This window comes from Dendrobates tinctorius, unplaced genomic scaffold (genome assembly GCF_039654945.1).
Source record: "Dendrobates tinctorius isolate UK_male_01 unplaced genomic scaffold, ASM3965494v1 ptg000023l, whole genome shotgun sequence".
Classification (NCBI taxonomy): Eukaryota; Metazoa; Chordata; class Amphibia; order Anura; family Dendrobatidae; genus Dendrobates; species Dendrobates tinctorius.
In genome coordinates, this window is record NW_027361691.1 from 3,743,631 (window position 1) to 3,757,258 (window position 13,628).

The 13,628-nt window shown below is 48.1% G+C and overlaps 1 protein-coding gene across 2 annotated transcripts in view; it reads left to right on the forward strand.

Annotated features, from left to right (window-relative positions):
• LOC141084482 (E3 ubiquitin-protein ligase RNF12-like) overlaps nucleotides 1-12,788 on the forward strand; it is a 31,722-nt gene extending 18,934 nt beyond the window's left edge. The window contains exons 2-3 of one of the 2 annotated variants that reach the window (XR_012231008.1): nucleotides 1,520-1,610; nucleotides 12,024-12,788. Coding sequence is in view for 1 of the 2 variants with exons in the window: in XM_073569185.1 (XP_073425286.1) it covers nucleotides 1,520-1,610; nucleotides 2,506-2,751 (337 nt within the window). In the remaining variant the exon portion in view is untranslated. Of the gene's footprint in view, nucleotides 1-1,519; nucleotides 1,611-2,505; nucleotides 2,932-12,023 lie in introns of those variants that run through there. The other variant, XM_073569185.1, reaches the window with a different exon arrangement.
• The last annotated feature ends 840 nt before the right edge of the window (nucleotides 12,789-13,628 follow it).

A 13,628-nucleotide genomic window follows, 5' to 3' on the forward strand; every position in this document is an offset into this window, starting at 1 on the left:
CTGGGGGAGCCAGGGGCCCAGCTGATGATGGCGGTCTGGGGGAGCCAGGGGCCCGGCTGATGATGGCGGTCTAGGGGTGCCAGGGGCCCAGCTGATGATGGGGGTCTGGGGGAACCAGGTGGCCTGGCTGATGATGGAGTGAGCCAGGGGGCTGAAGATGGGGTGGGCCAGGGGCTGATGATGGGGGTCTGGGGGAGCCAGGGGCCGGCTGATGTTGAAGGTCTGGGGAGCCAGGGGCCCGGCTGATGATGGAGGTCTGGGGGAGCCAGGGGCCCAGCTGATGATGGAGGTCTGGGGGAGCTAGGGGCTCGCCTGATCATGGAAATCTGGGGGAGCCAGGGGCCCGGCTGATGATGGAGGTCTGGGGGAGCCAGGGGCCCAGCTGATGATGGGGGTCTGGGGGAGCCAGGGGCCCGGCTGATGATGGAGGTCTGGGGGAGCCAGGGGCCCAGCTGATGATGGAGGTCTGGGGGAGCCAGGGTCCCGGCTGATGATGGACATCTGGGGGAGCCAGGGGCCCGGCTGATGATGGAGATCTGGGGGAGACAGGGGCCCAGCTGATGATGGGGGTCTAGGGGAGCCAGGGGCCCGGCTGATGGAGGTCTGAGGGAGCCAGGGGCCCGGCTGATGATGGAGGTCTGGAGGAGCCATGGTCCCGGCTGATGATGGGGGTCTGGGGAAGCAAGGGGGCCTGGCTGACGATGGAGTGAGCCAGGAGGCTGATGATGGGGTGAGCCAGGGGCAGAGGCTGATGATGGGGTGAGCCAGGGCCCAGGGGGACAAATCTCCAGCATCCATGATTAGTAGGCACATTGTTGACTGTCTCCACCTGCAGCTCAGCCCGTAGTCCTATCCTTTTACTTAGCACAGACTGTGCTGACCAGTACCAGCATGTTGACTGTCTCCAAATGCAGCCCAGCTGTAGTCCTATCCTTTTAGCCAGCACAAATTGTGCTGCACAGTACCAGTATGTTGACTGTCTCCACCTGCAGCTCAGCCCGTAGTCCTATCCTTTTACTTAGCACAGACTGTGCTGACCAGTACCAGCATGTTGACTGTCTCCAAATGCAGCCCAGCTGTAGTCCTATCCTTTTAGCCAGCACAAATTGTGCTGCACAGTACCAGCATGTTGTCTGTCTCCACCTGCAGTTCATCCGTTGTCCTATCCTTTTAGTCAGATACAATGGAGACAGGTGATGCAGGATGGGAAGATCATATGGGGCAGAATGGATACTCATGAGGGCGGGATGGGAGAACATATGGCTTAAGCCAAGAATGAGACACACTGGGGCCAGGATGGGGGATATTATTACCATCGGGGCTAATTAAGGGATATTATTACTGCAGTGATATATTTATTTTTTGAGTATATTGTTTTAAATTGGGAGGTGTCCCTCTGCACAGTAATGGGACCACTATGTCGCCTTTTTTTCTTCATATGATGTAATGTAGAAGTTGGGAAAAGATAAGTAATGTGTTCTGCAAGTGGAGCTCTAGATAACTGTGTTATTTCCTGCAGAGACGAGTCCTGGCTGGAAGACGTGACGGTTGTCTGTTCTGGAAGAAAGATGGAAAGCAAAGATGAAGGACTTCACCTAGAGACGTCACTGGTGAGTGTGTTACCTGTACACTGACACTGTACATTATACACAGAGCTCCTGTGTATAATGTCATTGATCACTATTACCTGTGCACACACACTGCATACTAAGTACAGATCTCCTGTGTATAATGGCACTTATGGTCATAGTATTGTGTTTTTTTTATTACTGATCAGTATTATAGTATTCATTCACTATGTGGTGGTAATATGTGGTCTGGACATGGTGTTGCGGTATTTGTCTCTTGTATGTGCTATTACTTGGTCACTTTGTGGTGGTAATATTTGATCTGGTTATGGTATGGAGGTATTTGTTCCTTGTATGTGATATTATTCAGTCACTATGTGGTGGTAATATGTGGTCTGGTCATGGTGTGGCGCTATTTGTTCCTTGTATGTGATATTATTCAGTCACTATGTGGTGGTAATATGTGGTCTGGTCATGGTGCGGTGGTATTTGTTCCTTGTATGTAATATTCGGTCACTGTGGTGGTAATATGTGGTCTGGACATGGTGCAGTGGTATTTGTTCCTTGTATGTGATATTATTGGTCATTTTAAAAATTGAAAAATAAATAAAAATATACCTAAATTATATTGTATGTTTTCACAAATATTTAATAGGTTAGCGTAGAGTAGAACTCATCCCAAAGTGTCTACAGTGTTATGGTGGTGGCTTAAAAAATCTTTTGGCCAAAACAAAACTGCTGGCTATGTATGTGATCTGGTGATGGGAACTGTTAATGTGTGATAGGTGAGAAGTGGAATTTTTCCAAGAGAGGGCAGTGGGACTGTGGAGAGTTAGAGGGGTGGAGCCTGGGCGGAGTCTCAAGGGGGCCCCAAAAATTTTGCCAGTATGGGGCCCCGAAATTCCTAGTGGCAGCCGTGCGTCTATTCTATACACAGGTACAGGCACCAGCACCACCTGCAGAGAATATCAGGAGAAGAACTCTGCAAATCAACAACCTCCCAACAAGGGAAGCGACATCTCAAGACGAGTCCCAGTCATGTGCAATCTGCCTGACAGAGTACGAGATCGGGGAGCAGGTAACAGAGCTACGGTGCGACCACAGATTCCACCAGAACTGCATCTCTGCCTGGCTGCACTCCAGCCCTCACTGCCCCCTCTGCCGTACCCACTGTTTCCTGTGAAGATCCATTATAATATGATAATGCTTCAGGAAGGAACGTGTTACACTCCTGTCTCAGCTCCAGGGCTTTGCTGCATTCCTCTACTGGAACCTGATGACCACAAACTTATGAGAATCGTACCCTGAAAAGTCCTTGTGACCCAGACACACAGGGAACTAATAAAATAAATATTAGATCTGATGAGAGCCTAATTTTTTTATTTGAAGATTTTCACAGAAGTGTAAACTATTGAAAAAAGAGATAAATAATATATGGAGCTGGGGCGTAAGTACCACGGTCGCAGCAGTCACCACTGCGACCGGGCCTGGGGGAAGTCAGGGGCCCGGCAGGTCAGACCATGATATCTCCCAACCGTCCGGATTCTTGCGGGACAGTCCCGTTTTTCACCCCCCCTGCGTCCCGCCCGGGAGTCTATTGTTCCTGCACTGCACTGAGCCCCCCCATGCACCCCATCTTCGCCCTCCCAGATAGACCCACAGCAGCCCCCCTCAGCCTGCAATGGCGTCCCAGGCTGTTCTTTTCTCTGCTCACAGGACCTGTGATGAGGTCACAGGAGGGGAGGAGTCAGGGGTCACAAGATCAGGGGCCTTGTTGTCTGCAAGACTCTGCTATGCTGGTTGTCATGGTGCTGGATGAGGTAAAGTTTCTGTGTGGGGTCAGGAGGGGTTTACAGGGTGGATGTAGCAGAGCCGCGTGTGTACGAGGTGTACGGAGAGGAGCCGTGTGTGTACGAGATGTACGGAGCGGAGCCGCGTGTGTACGAGGTGTACGGAGAGGAGCCGTGTGTGTACGAGGTGTACTGAGCGGAGCCGCGTGTGTACGAGGTGTACTGAGCGGAGCCGCGTGTGTACGAGGTGTACTGAGCGGAGCCGCGTGTGTACGAGGTGTACTGAGCGGAGCCGCGTGTGTACGAGGTGTACGGGAGCGGAGCCGCGTGTGTACGAGGTGTACGGGAGCGGAGCCGCGTGTGTACGAGGTGTACGGGAGCGGAGCCGCGTGTGTACGAGGTGTACGGGAGCGGAGCCGCGTGTGTACGAGGTGTACGGGAGCGGAGCCGCGTGTGTACGAGGTGTACGGGAGCGGAGCCGCGTGTGTACGAGGTGTACGGGAGCGGAGCCGCGTGTGTACGAGGTGTACGGGAGCGGAGCCGCGTGTGTACGAGGTGTACGGGAGCGGAGCCGCGTGTGTACGAGGTGTACGGGAGCGGAGCCGCGTGTGTACGAGGTGTACGGGAGCGGAGCCGCGTGTGTACGAGGTGTACGGGAGCGGAGCCGCGTGTGTACGAGGTGTACGGGAGCGGAGCCGCGTGTGTATGAGGTGTACGGGAACGGAGCCGCGTGTGTACGAGGTGTACGGGAGCGGAGCCGCGTGTGTACGAGGTGTACGGGAGCGGAGCCGCGTGTGTACGAGGTGTACGGGAGCGGAGCCGCGTGTGTACGAGGTGTACGGAGCGGAGCCGTGCGTGTATTTTGGCATGGGGGGGGCCATTTGAAAGTTTGCACCGGGACCCATAACTTTGTAGTTACGCCACTGATATGGAGGGAGGAGAGAGGCTGTATGTGAGATAAAATATCACCGTTATTACGTAAGTTACAACGTACTGACATTATAAAGTCTACAGTCGCTCTATATGATCACGGTTTCGACATATATATTAGATCACCTTTGTGAACCATTAATAATTGTTGAGTAATCCTACAAAAGTGATCTAATAAGACTCCCAAAATATATTGGCAGGGAATTATTAATGTATGCCTGCCGAAATAGGGTGAAGGCCAAGGTCCGTTTACAATTCTTGGCTACTAATTTGCAGGGGTGACCAGCCAGCCAATATAAATGAGAAGCCTCATCTATAGATTATTGCCATGAAGATATATGGCAGCGGTGGTGAACCTATGGCACACGTGTCAGAGGGGGCACACAGAGCCCTCCCTGAGGTCATGCGCACCATCTCCGTTCCTCATCAGTAGACCGGGCCCGGTTACTTCAGCCGGATCTGCATCCTCGGACACACATCCAGGTGAAGTGTATTGCAGCGCACGACCTTGCTGGGTCCATGTGCCGTAATACACGCTGCTGGCCAATCACTGGCCATGGCAGTGATGTCATGCACCCACCATCACTTGAATGCTGAAATCACCTGCCAGTTTCACAATACGGGGGGAGAGGATGGAAGGTGAGCAGCAGGGTTTATTGTGTTTCTTTTTTTCTATGCGTTGAACAGTGGCGCCAGCAGAATTGGGGTGATATAGCGTGATGGGAGACATATACAAGGATGGAGTAGCATATACACTGAATGGGGGAGCATATACTAGGATGTTGGAGTATATACAGGGAATGGGGGAGCATATAGTAGGATGGGGAGCATATACTAGGATGTTGGAGTATATACAGGAAATGGGGGAGCATATACTAGGATGGGGGAGCACATACATGGATGTGGGAGTATACATGAATTGAGGGAGCATTTACATAGATGAGGGCATATGCATGTATTGGGGGAGCTTATACCAAGATGGAAGCGCACATACCAAGATGGGGGAAGATATATCAGGATGGTGGATGTGAGGCATTGAGGGGGATCATATACGAGGATCGATATGTATCCCCAGGATGCGGTTGGAGTGCCTTGTATTCACAGCAGGACGCCTGTGAGTCACAAGGCAAAATAAAAGTGTGGACCTGGTCAAGATATTTGACCAAGGCATTGTTCAGGAAAACCAGTTAAGGGCTTTTATTTTTGGAGTGAACTACAGGATGATAATGGGGCAGTTCATTCCCTCCAAGCCAGGTCTTACAAGTGGCTTATGGCCAAAGATTCCAGTTAAAAACCCTACAGTAAAGGGTTTGGGGGTGTCAGTGTTTGTTTGCAAGTGGCAGAGAAAGTGGCTCTGCAGCATCCAGCCTGTGTGAGGTAACACAGAGCAAAGAGCAGCAAACGCCTGGCACGCCACAGCGTGAGACGGTGGTGCAGTCGCCCTCGGTAACCGGTCTTGGATATGGACTGATGTGACGCCTCAGTTGCCATCCGGAGGATACCGTGTGCTGTTCATTTCATGAGTTATTTTGGACATTAAAAGACTTTTGCTGTGAACTTTCCTGTGGTCACTGCCTATCTGTCACACTGCACCAACCCCACTGCACTACAAGGAACATATACCAGGATGTGGAGTGCATTTATCCGGATTGGAGGCATATTCCTTTATATCTGCAGTCTGTTACCCCTGCTTCTGTGGCTGCTTTCTGCTGCCTCTGCCTGCTATCTGCTGCCCCTGCCTGCTCTCTACTGCCCGACCTTCTCTCTGCTGCCCCACCTGCTCTCTGCTGCCCTCACCTGCTTTCTGCTGCCCCCGCCTGCTCTCTGCTGTCCCTGCCTGCTTTTTGCTGCCCCGCCTGCTCTCTGCTGTCCCCGCCTGCTTTCTGCGGCTCCCGCCTGCTCTCTCCTATCTTTGCCTGCTCTCTGCTGTCCCCGCCTGCTCTCTGCTGCCCCCGCCTGTTTTTTGCTGCACCGCCTGCTTTCTGCTGTCCCCGCCTGTTTTCTGCTGCTCCCGCCTGCTCTCTGCTATCTTTGCCTGCTCTCGCTGTCCCCGCCTGCTCTCTGCTGTCCCCGCCTGTTTTCTGCTGCTCCCGCCTGCTCTCTGCTATCTTTGCCTGCTCTCGCTGTCCCCGCCTGCTTTCTGCTGTTCCCGCCTGCTCTCTGCTATCTTTGCCTGCTCTCTGCTGCCCCCGCCTGTTTTCTGCTGCCCCCGCCTGCTCTCTGCTGCCCCCGCCTGCTCTCTGCTCTGACTTTTTTTTTCTAAACTAAATCCTCAGTATTCAGGTTAAATTATTATGCTAGCACTTTGCGATAAATGAGTGGGTTTTGGTTGCAGTTTGGGCACTCGGTCTCTAAAAGGTTCTCCGTCCGTCACTGATATATGGCAAGAGAGAATGCATGTGTTATAACAAATCCATGGACATACAGGCAGGTGTTCCATCACTTCATTGTAACAAATATGGAGCTAGTATTCATTAGTAGGTGTTATAACAAGGCTCGAAAAGAAGAAACACTTTCTTGCATCTTCATGTTAAAATGTCACAAGGCAGTGGAGAAGTTGATGTGTTTTCATCGTGCAAGGTCTGAGTCGTTAAATGGCATAACGTGCTTTTGGGGTCTCATGATAAACAAAAGTATTTATTAGGCTCATCAGGGAAGGTGACAGCTCCTCTATAAATCCATTCACTCACATGTGATGACTGTAGAGGTTTCCTTACCTTATCTTCTCCATCCTGCCCAAGCCGCTATGATAATTTCTCCTCTCTGCAGAGTTTGCCATCCAGACATTTTTGACCCCTCTCATCCACAGCTTCCACAGCAACATAAATACATTCAGAGCTCAGACTTGATCCTTAAAAATAAATCAAAACCCAGAAAGTAGAACAAGCACAGATCCCAGACCAGACTCTAAGAATAATCCAGACTTCAGACCAGACCTCCATATTAATTTTAACCTCAAATATGACCCCTAAATAATTTCAGATCCCGGTGACAACCATAAGTCAACTCTATAGCTTGCAACAATCCTGAATTTGCAAATGACAAATTCAGGACTGTGTTTGGTCATAAAGGGGCGGGGATGATAGGTTTGTGGAGTTTCTAGTTGGCCTTAAAGGCAGGAATTTCCCATGCTACGAACACTTATATTGGTAAGTATGTAATTCGTACTTGAAAACCCGGCATTAATTTTCTCCATAACTTTATCCATGACCTGTCTGGTGGGCTCCTAGGTTTTCATGATGCTGTTTGATCTCTATTATTCTCACACAAACCTCTGAGGCCTTCACAGAACAGCTGTAGTTATAATGAGAAAAAATTACCTCGTTACATAGGTTAGACCTCAGTTCCTCAAGTTCAACATCCTCCACGAAGTGTACATTTTGTCACTAATTTAGCTATAACCCACAGTGTTACGTGTATTGAGGAATTCATCCAGCCCTTGTATAAAAGCTGTTATAGTATCTGCTATTACTCCCTCTTGTGGTCGGCATTCCACAGTCTGACTGCTCTAACTCTAACCCCTTAGTAGGGTTTTTGGCAAGAATAAGTCATGTACCGTCCTTTGTACTGACCACACATGTATTTATACATGATCTCCTTCAGTAGTTTTTTTCATAAGCTAAACGAGCCCAACTTTTCCAACCTCTCATGATATGAGAGACCTTCCATCCCTTGTAAAAATCCAGTTCCCCGCTTGTGAACTAACTTCTGAATAGCATTTTCAAAATGTTAAGCCCAAAACTGAATCCCATATTGTAGATGTGGCCTCATCAGTGATTTATAAAGGGGTAACAAGATGTGACGTTGGGATGGAGGGATTTTATCTCTATTTTACACCCTAAAAACCCTCCGTGCTTTTGCGGCTGCTGCCTGACACTGAGTGCTGCTGCTCAGCTTACTTGTAACCGGAATCCCCCGTCCCTCTCCTGTTCTGTAGTCCTGAGTATTCTCGCGGCAGAATTTTTGCTTTCTTGGCCTTTTTCAGAGAATATGAATGATATTACACCAAAGCTTTTTCTCCGCTCATGGTTAGTGGTTGGGTGAGGCCATTTATTGTCAGACTACTGTGTTTTCTCTTTTTAAATCATAATGACAACCCAAAACATATCTCCACCTGCAGAGCCAACACCGGCATGTGCTGACATGGGCTGTGATATTTTTACACATATTTCTCATGTTTTTCTGACATTATTCGGGGTTCATACACTCCCCATGATTGTAGGTGTAATGCGTTTGGTATCTGTGTACTCGTACTGACCCGGAGAGTCATATTGTCAGGTTAGTGTTACCATATAGTGAACATGGTAAATAACGCACCCAAAACACTATTGTGAATTTCAGTAAACTATATGGTAAAATGAATGGTGAAAGTCCAACTCGTCTCGCAAAAAAATACAAGCTCGTATTTGGCTACATTGACGGAAAAAATAAAAAAAGTTATGGCTCTTGAAAGAAGGGGAGGAAAAAACGAAAAAGACAAAAAAAGGAAGGTACGACGTGAACGGGTTAAAAATGCAATGACATTTTATTTACAAGCGGTTTTTTGGGGGTTCCACAAAGAAGCAAATTTAAAAAAATGCCCCAAATCCGCAGAGTTCAGCAGCGTCTTTAGACGCCCCGAGGGCGCAGTTTCCATAAAATCACATCCACTTTCCCTGGGTATTTAGTCCGTGTTCACATGTAGGGGTAAATGCAGCATTTTTGCTGCTGCTTTTTTTTTGCACAGAAATTCTGCAGTTTAACTGTCCAAGCAAAGTGGATGTGAGTTCATGGAAACTGTGCCTCCTGTGGTGGAAAGACGCCGCTGCACTGTGCGGTTTTGGTGCTTTTTTTCCTCTCGTCTTCTTTGTGGAGCCTAAAAAATACAAGTAAAAAACTGCAGATTCTTTATTAAGTGCTGAATCAAAGCTTTTCTGTAGTGTAAAAAACACATTAAACGCGGTTTCACATCTGCACCAAAAACGCATCAAATAAGGGGAAAAGGCCTATAAAACTCCGCGACAATGCGATAATCAGAGGAGATTGTTATTGTGCTCATTACCTTGCCACGGGGTCTCCTCCAGGGCGGGTACAATGGGCACGAGAGGAAAACACTTGTTATATTACCCGGAGAAAACGCTCCTCTGAGACTACAAGCTACAATGTAACATGAGGGCCTTGTTATAGCGCCCCCTAGTGGTGGACCGTGTGTACATAGAGACCCTCGTCTATAGTTCAGGCTTATTCACCTACAGTCTCTTGTTCCCTGATACACGAAGCAAAGACCCCGACTGTATTGTGCCCATTGTTTACTACTGCTGCAGAACCTCATACTACACCTCAGCTGCTGCAGAACCTCATAATACACCTCAGCTGCTGCAGAACCTCATACTACACCTCAGCTGCTGCAGAACCTCATACTACACCTCAGCTGCTGCAGAACCTCATAATACACCTCAGCTGCTGCAGAACCTCATACTACACCTCAGCTGCTGCAGAACCTCATACTACACCTCAGCTGCTGCAGAACCTCATAATACACCTCAGCTGCTGCAGAACCTCATACTACACCTCAGCTGTTGCAGGACCTCATAATACACCTCAGCTGCTGCAGAACCTCATAATACACCTCAGCTGCTGCAGAACCTCATACTACACCTCAGCTGCTGCAGAACCTCATAATACACCTCAGCTGCTGCAGAACCTCATACTACACCTCAGCTGCTGCAGAACCTCATACTACACCTCAGCTGCTGCAGAACCTCATACTACACCTCAGCCGCTGCAGAACCTCATAATACACCTCAGCTGCTGCAGAACCTCATACTACACCTCAGCTGCTGCAGAACCTCATAATACACCTCAGCTGCTGCAGAACCTCATACTACACCTCAGCTGCTGCAGAACCTCATAATACACCTCAGCTGCTGCAGAACCTCATACTACACCTCAGCTGCTGCAGAACCTAATAATACACCTCAGCTGCTGCAGAACCTCATACTACACCTCAGCTGCTGCAGAACCTCATACTACACCTCAGCTGCTGCAGAACCTCATAATACACCTCAGCTGCTGCAGAACCTCATACTACACCTCAGCTGCTGCAGAACCTCATACTACACCTCAGCTGCTACAGAACCTCATACTACACCTCAGCTGCTACAGAACCTCATACTACACCTCAGCTGCTGCAGAACCTCATACTACACCTCAGCTGCTGCAGAACCTCATACTACACCTCAGCTGCTGCAGAACCTCATACTACACCTCAGCTGCTGCAGAACCTCATACTACACCTCAGCTGCTGCAGAACCTCATACTACACCTCAGCTGCTACAGAACCTCATACTACACCTCAGCTGCTGCAGAACCTCATAATACTCCTCAGCTGATGCAGAACCTCATGGTGAATAGATATACATATTTTATTTTGTTGCTGCAGTCAGGAACAGTTCTCGTCCCCACTCTAATATTCAGCATTTGCCAGTAAGTAACATGGCCGCCTGACTGCAGTGATGTCATAATGACCTTATAGAATGCTGTGAGGTTGTAGAATCTCTGAGCGCGGTGTCATCATTTTCTGAGTTAATGCTTTAACATAAACTTCACTTTGGTCTCGGAAGAGTGCACTAGTTTGTATCCCACATCTAGTATCGCTTCAGTTACTTAGTTTTCATCATTTATCCAGGCACAGGAACATCGGTGCCACCTGAGAACTCAGGTCTTTAAAATACCATCAAACCAGCCCCGGGTAACTGAGCCATGGGTACCCGGGAGCTGCGTCAGCTCATGGCTGACAATGAGTCATGGCGAAGACGACTGGAAAATCTAGGTATGTGAAATACTGTGTGATTTATTGTGGGGAGATAAGGAATAAATGAAAGGAGATTCCCCGGGAAGGGTCATCCCTGGGGTTTGGTGAGTCATGTATCAGGATAGACCGGCATTCTTCATCACTCCTCTGTTCCTCGGGGGCGGAGTTATTTTTCCCAGTTTGATCCCATCCCTTGTGACGCCGGTGCTCAAGAAAGACATTACTGAACTTGAAAGGGTTCAAAGGCGGGCTACTAAAATGATAAATGGAGTTGGTTCACTACAATACCCAGAAAGGTTATCAAAATTAGGTCTATTTAGTCTAGTAAAGAGAAGACTTAGGGGAGACTTAATATATATGTACAAGTATATCAGAGGGCAATATAGAGATCTCTTCAATGAACTGTTTGTACCAAGGACTGTGACAAGAACAAGGGGGCATTCTCTTCGTTTGGAGGAAAGACTATTTCTGCACCAGCATAGAAGAGGGTTCTTCACGGTAAGAGCAGTGAGACTCTGGAATTCTCTTCCTGAGGAAGTGGTGATGGCCAACTCACTGAATGAATTTAAGAAAGGAATGGATGCTTTTCTTGTGAGTAACAGTATAGAAGGTTACGAATAACAGAATATTATAGGTAGATGGTTGACCCAGCTTAGGGGAAGGTGGCTTCTACTCTGTGGGTTTTTTGCCTTCCCCAGGATCAACAATGCAGAACAGCTGCACTAAAAATAGGCTGAACTAGATGGACATAAGGTCTTCCTTCAGCCTTCAAAACTATGTTACTATGTTACTATGTATGTCTACAGGGAAGGGAAGCGCTGACCAGTTTAATATCACCATAATGGAGCCGATTTATGCTACGTTCCCCTTTCCACATAGCAACATCTTAGCACGTTCTGTTCCCCAAAAGCTAATTTTTCATAAATTTTAATCTTTTTATAGGTCAGGCCATAATCCTCGACAGGTTAAGGTCTTCTGAAAGAGATCATGGAAGACTTTCAACCAGGAATGGACTACAGGGTAACACAAATGCTGTCACTGTGAGGAGACGGAGACACTCCAGAACTCCTCGGTACCCAAGAAGACAAGAACAGGGCAGAGTAAGAAGCCACTCTCCATTAAGATCCATCCCTACAGAGCCCTCCACAACATCAGGAGAGAGCAGGAGACATGAAGTCCACCAAGAAAGCGGATTTGCAGCCAGCACCAGTGACTCTGAGTTCCTTTGGCAAAGCCCCATTCCACCAAGGCACAGCCATGGGGAGGATGCTTCTCCAAACAGGCCTCATGAACTTCTCCAGCGTCTATTTAATTTTATGGAGCTGCCCATGCCACAGGTACAGGCACCTGCACCACCTGCAGAGAATATCAGGAGGAGAACTCTGCAAATCAACAACCTCCCAACAAGGGAAGCGACATGTCAAGACGAGTCCCAGTCATGTGTAATCTGCATGACAGAGTACGAGATCAGGGAGCAGGTAACAGAGCTACGGTGCAACCACAGATTCCACCAGAACTGCATCTCTACCTGGCTGCACTCCAGCCCTCACTGCCCCCTCTGCCATACCCACTGTTTCCTGTGAAGATCCATTATAAAACTCTCCCCCCGTGAATGGATCAGGAAGGGACCTATAAGGGAATCCGCACCCTGAAAAGTCCTGGTGACCCAGACACACAGGGAACTAATAAAATAAATATTAGATCTGATGAGAGTCTATTTTTTTTATTTGAAGATTTTCACATAAGTGTAAACCAGTGAAAGAAGAGATAAATAATATATGGAGGGAGGAGAGGGGCCGTATGTGAGATCAGACATCACCGTTATTACATAAGTTACACTGTACTGACATTATAAAGACTACAGTCGCTCTACATGATCACGGTTTGGACATATATTTTAGATCACCATTGTGAACCATTAATAATTGTTGAGCAATCCTACAAAAGTGATCTAATAAGACTCCCAAAATATAATGACCGGGAATTATTAATGTATGCCTGCCGAAATAGTGTTGTAGCCAAGGTCCCGTTACAATACTTGACTATTAATCTGCAGGAGTGAGCAGCCAGCCAATATAAATCATCTGTAGGTTATTGCCATGAGGACGTATGACAAGAGAGAATGCATGTGTTATAACAGATCCATGGACAGGCAGGTGTTACAATGAAGTGGTGGAACAAATACGGAGCTAGTATTCATCAGTAGATGTTATAACGTGGATAGAAAAGTAGAAACTTTATTCCATCTTCATGTGTCACAAGGCAGTGGAGAGGTTGACGTGTTTCGAACGGTCAACAGTCTTAGTTGTAAAATGCCATAACGTGCTTTTGGGGTCTCGTGATAAACACAACTATTTATTAGGCTTATCAGGGAAGGTGACAGCTCCTCTATAAATCCATTCACTCACATGTGATGGCTGTAGAGGTTCTCTTACCTTCTCTTCTCCGGCCTTTCGCAAACCGCTATAATTTCTCCTGTCTGTAGACTTTGCCGACTAGACATCTTTGACCCCTCTCATCTGCAGCCATCTACAGCCTCCACAGAAG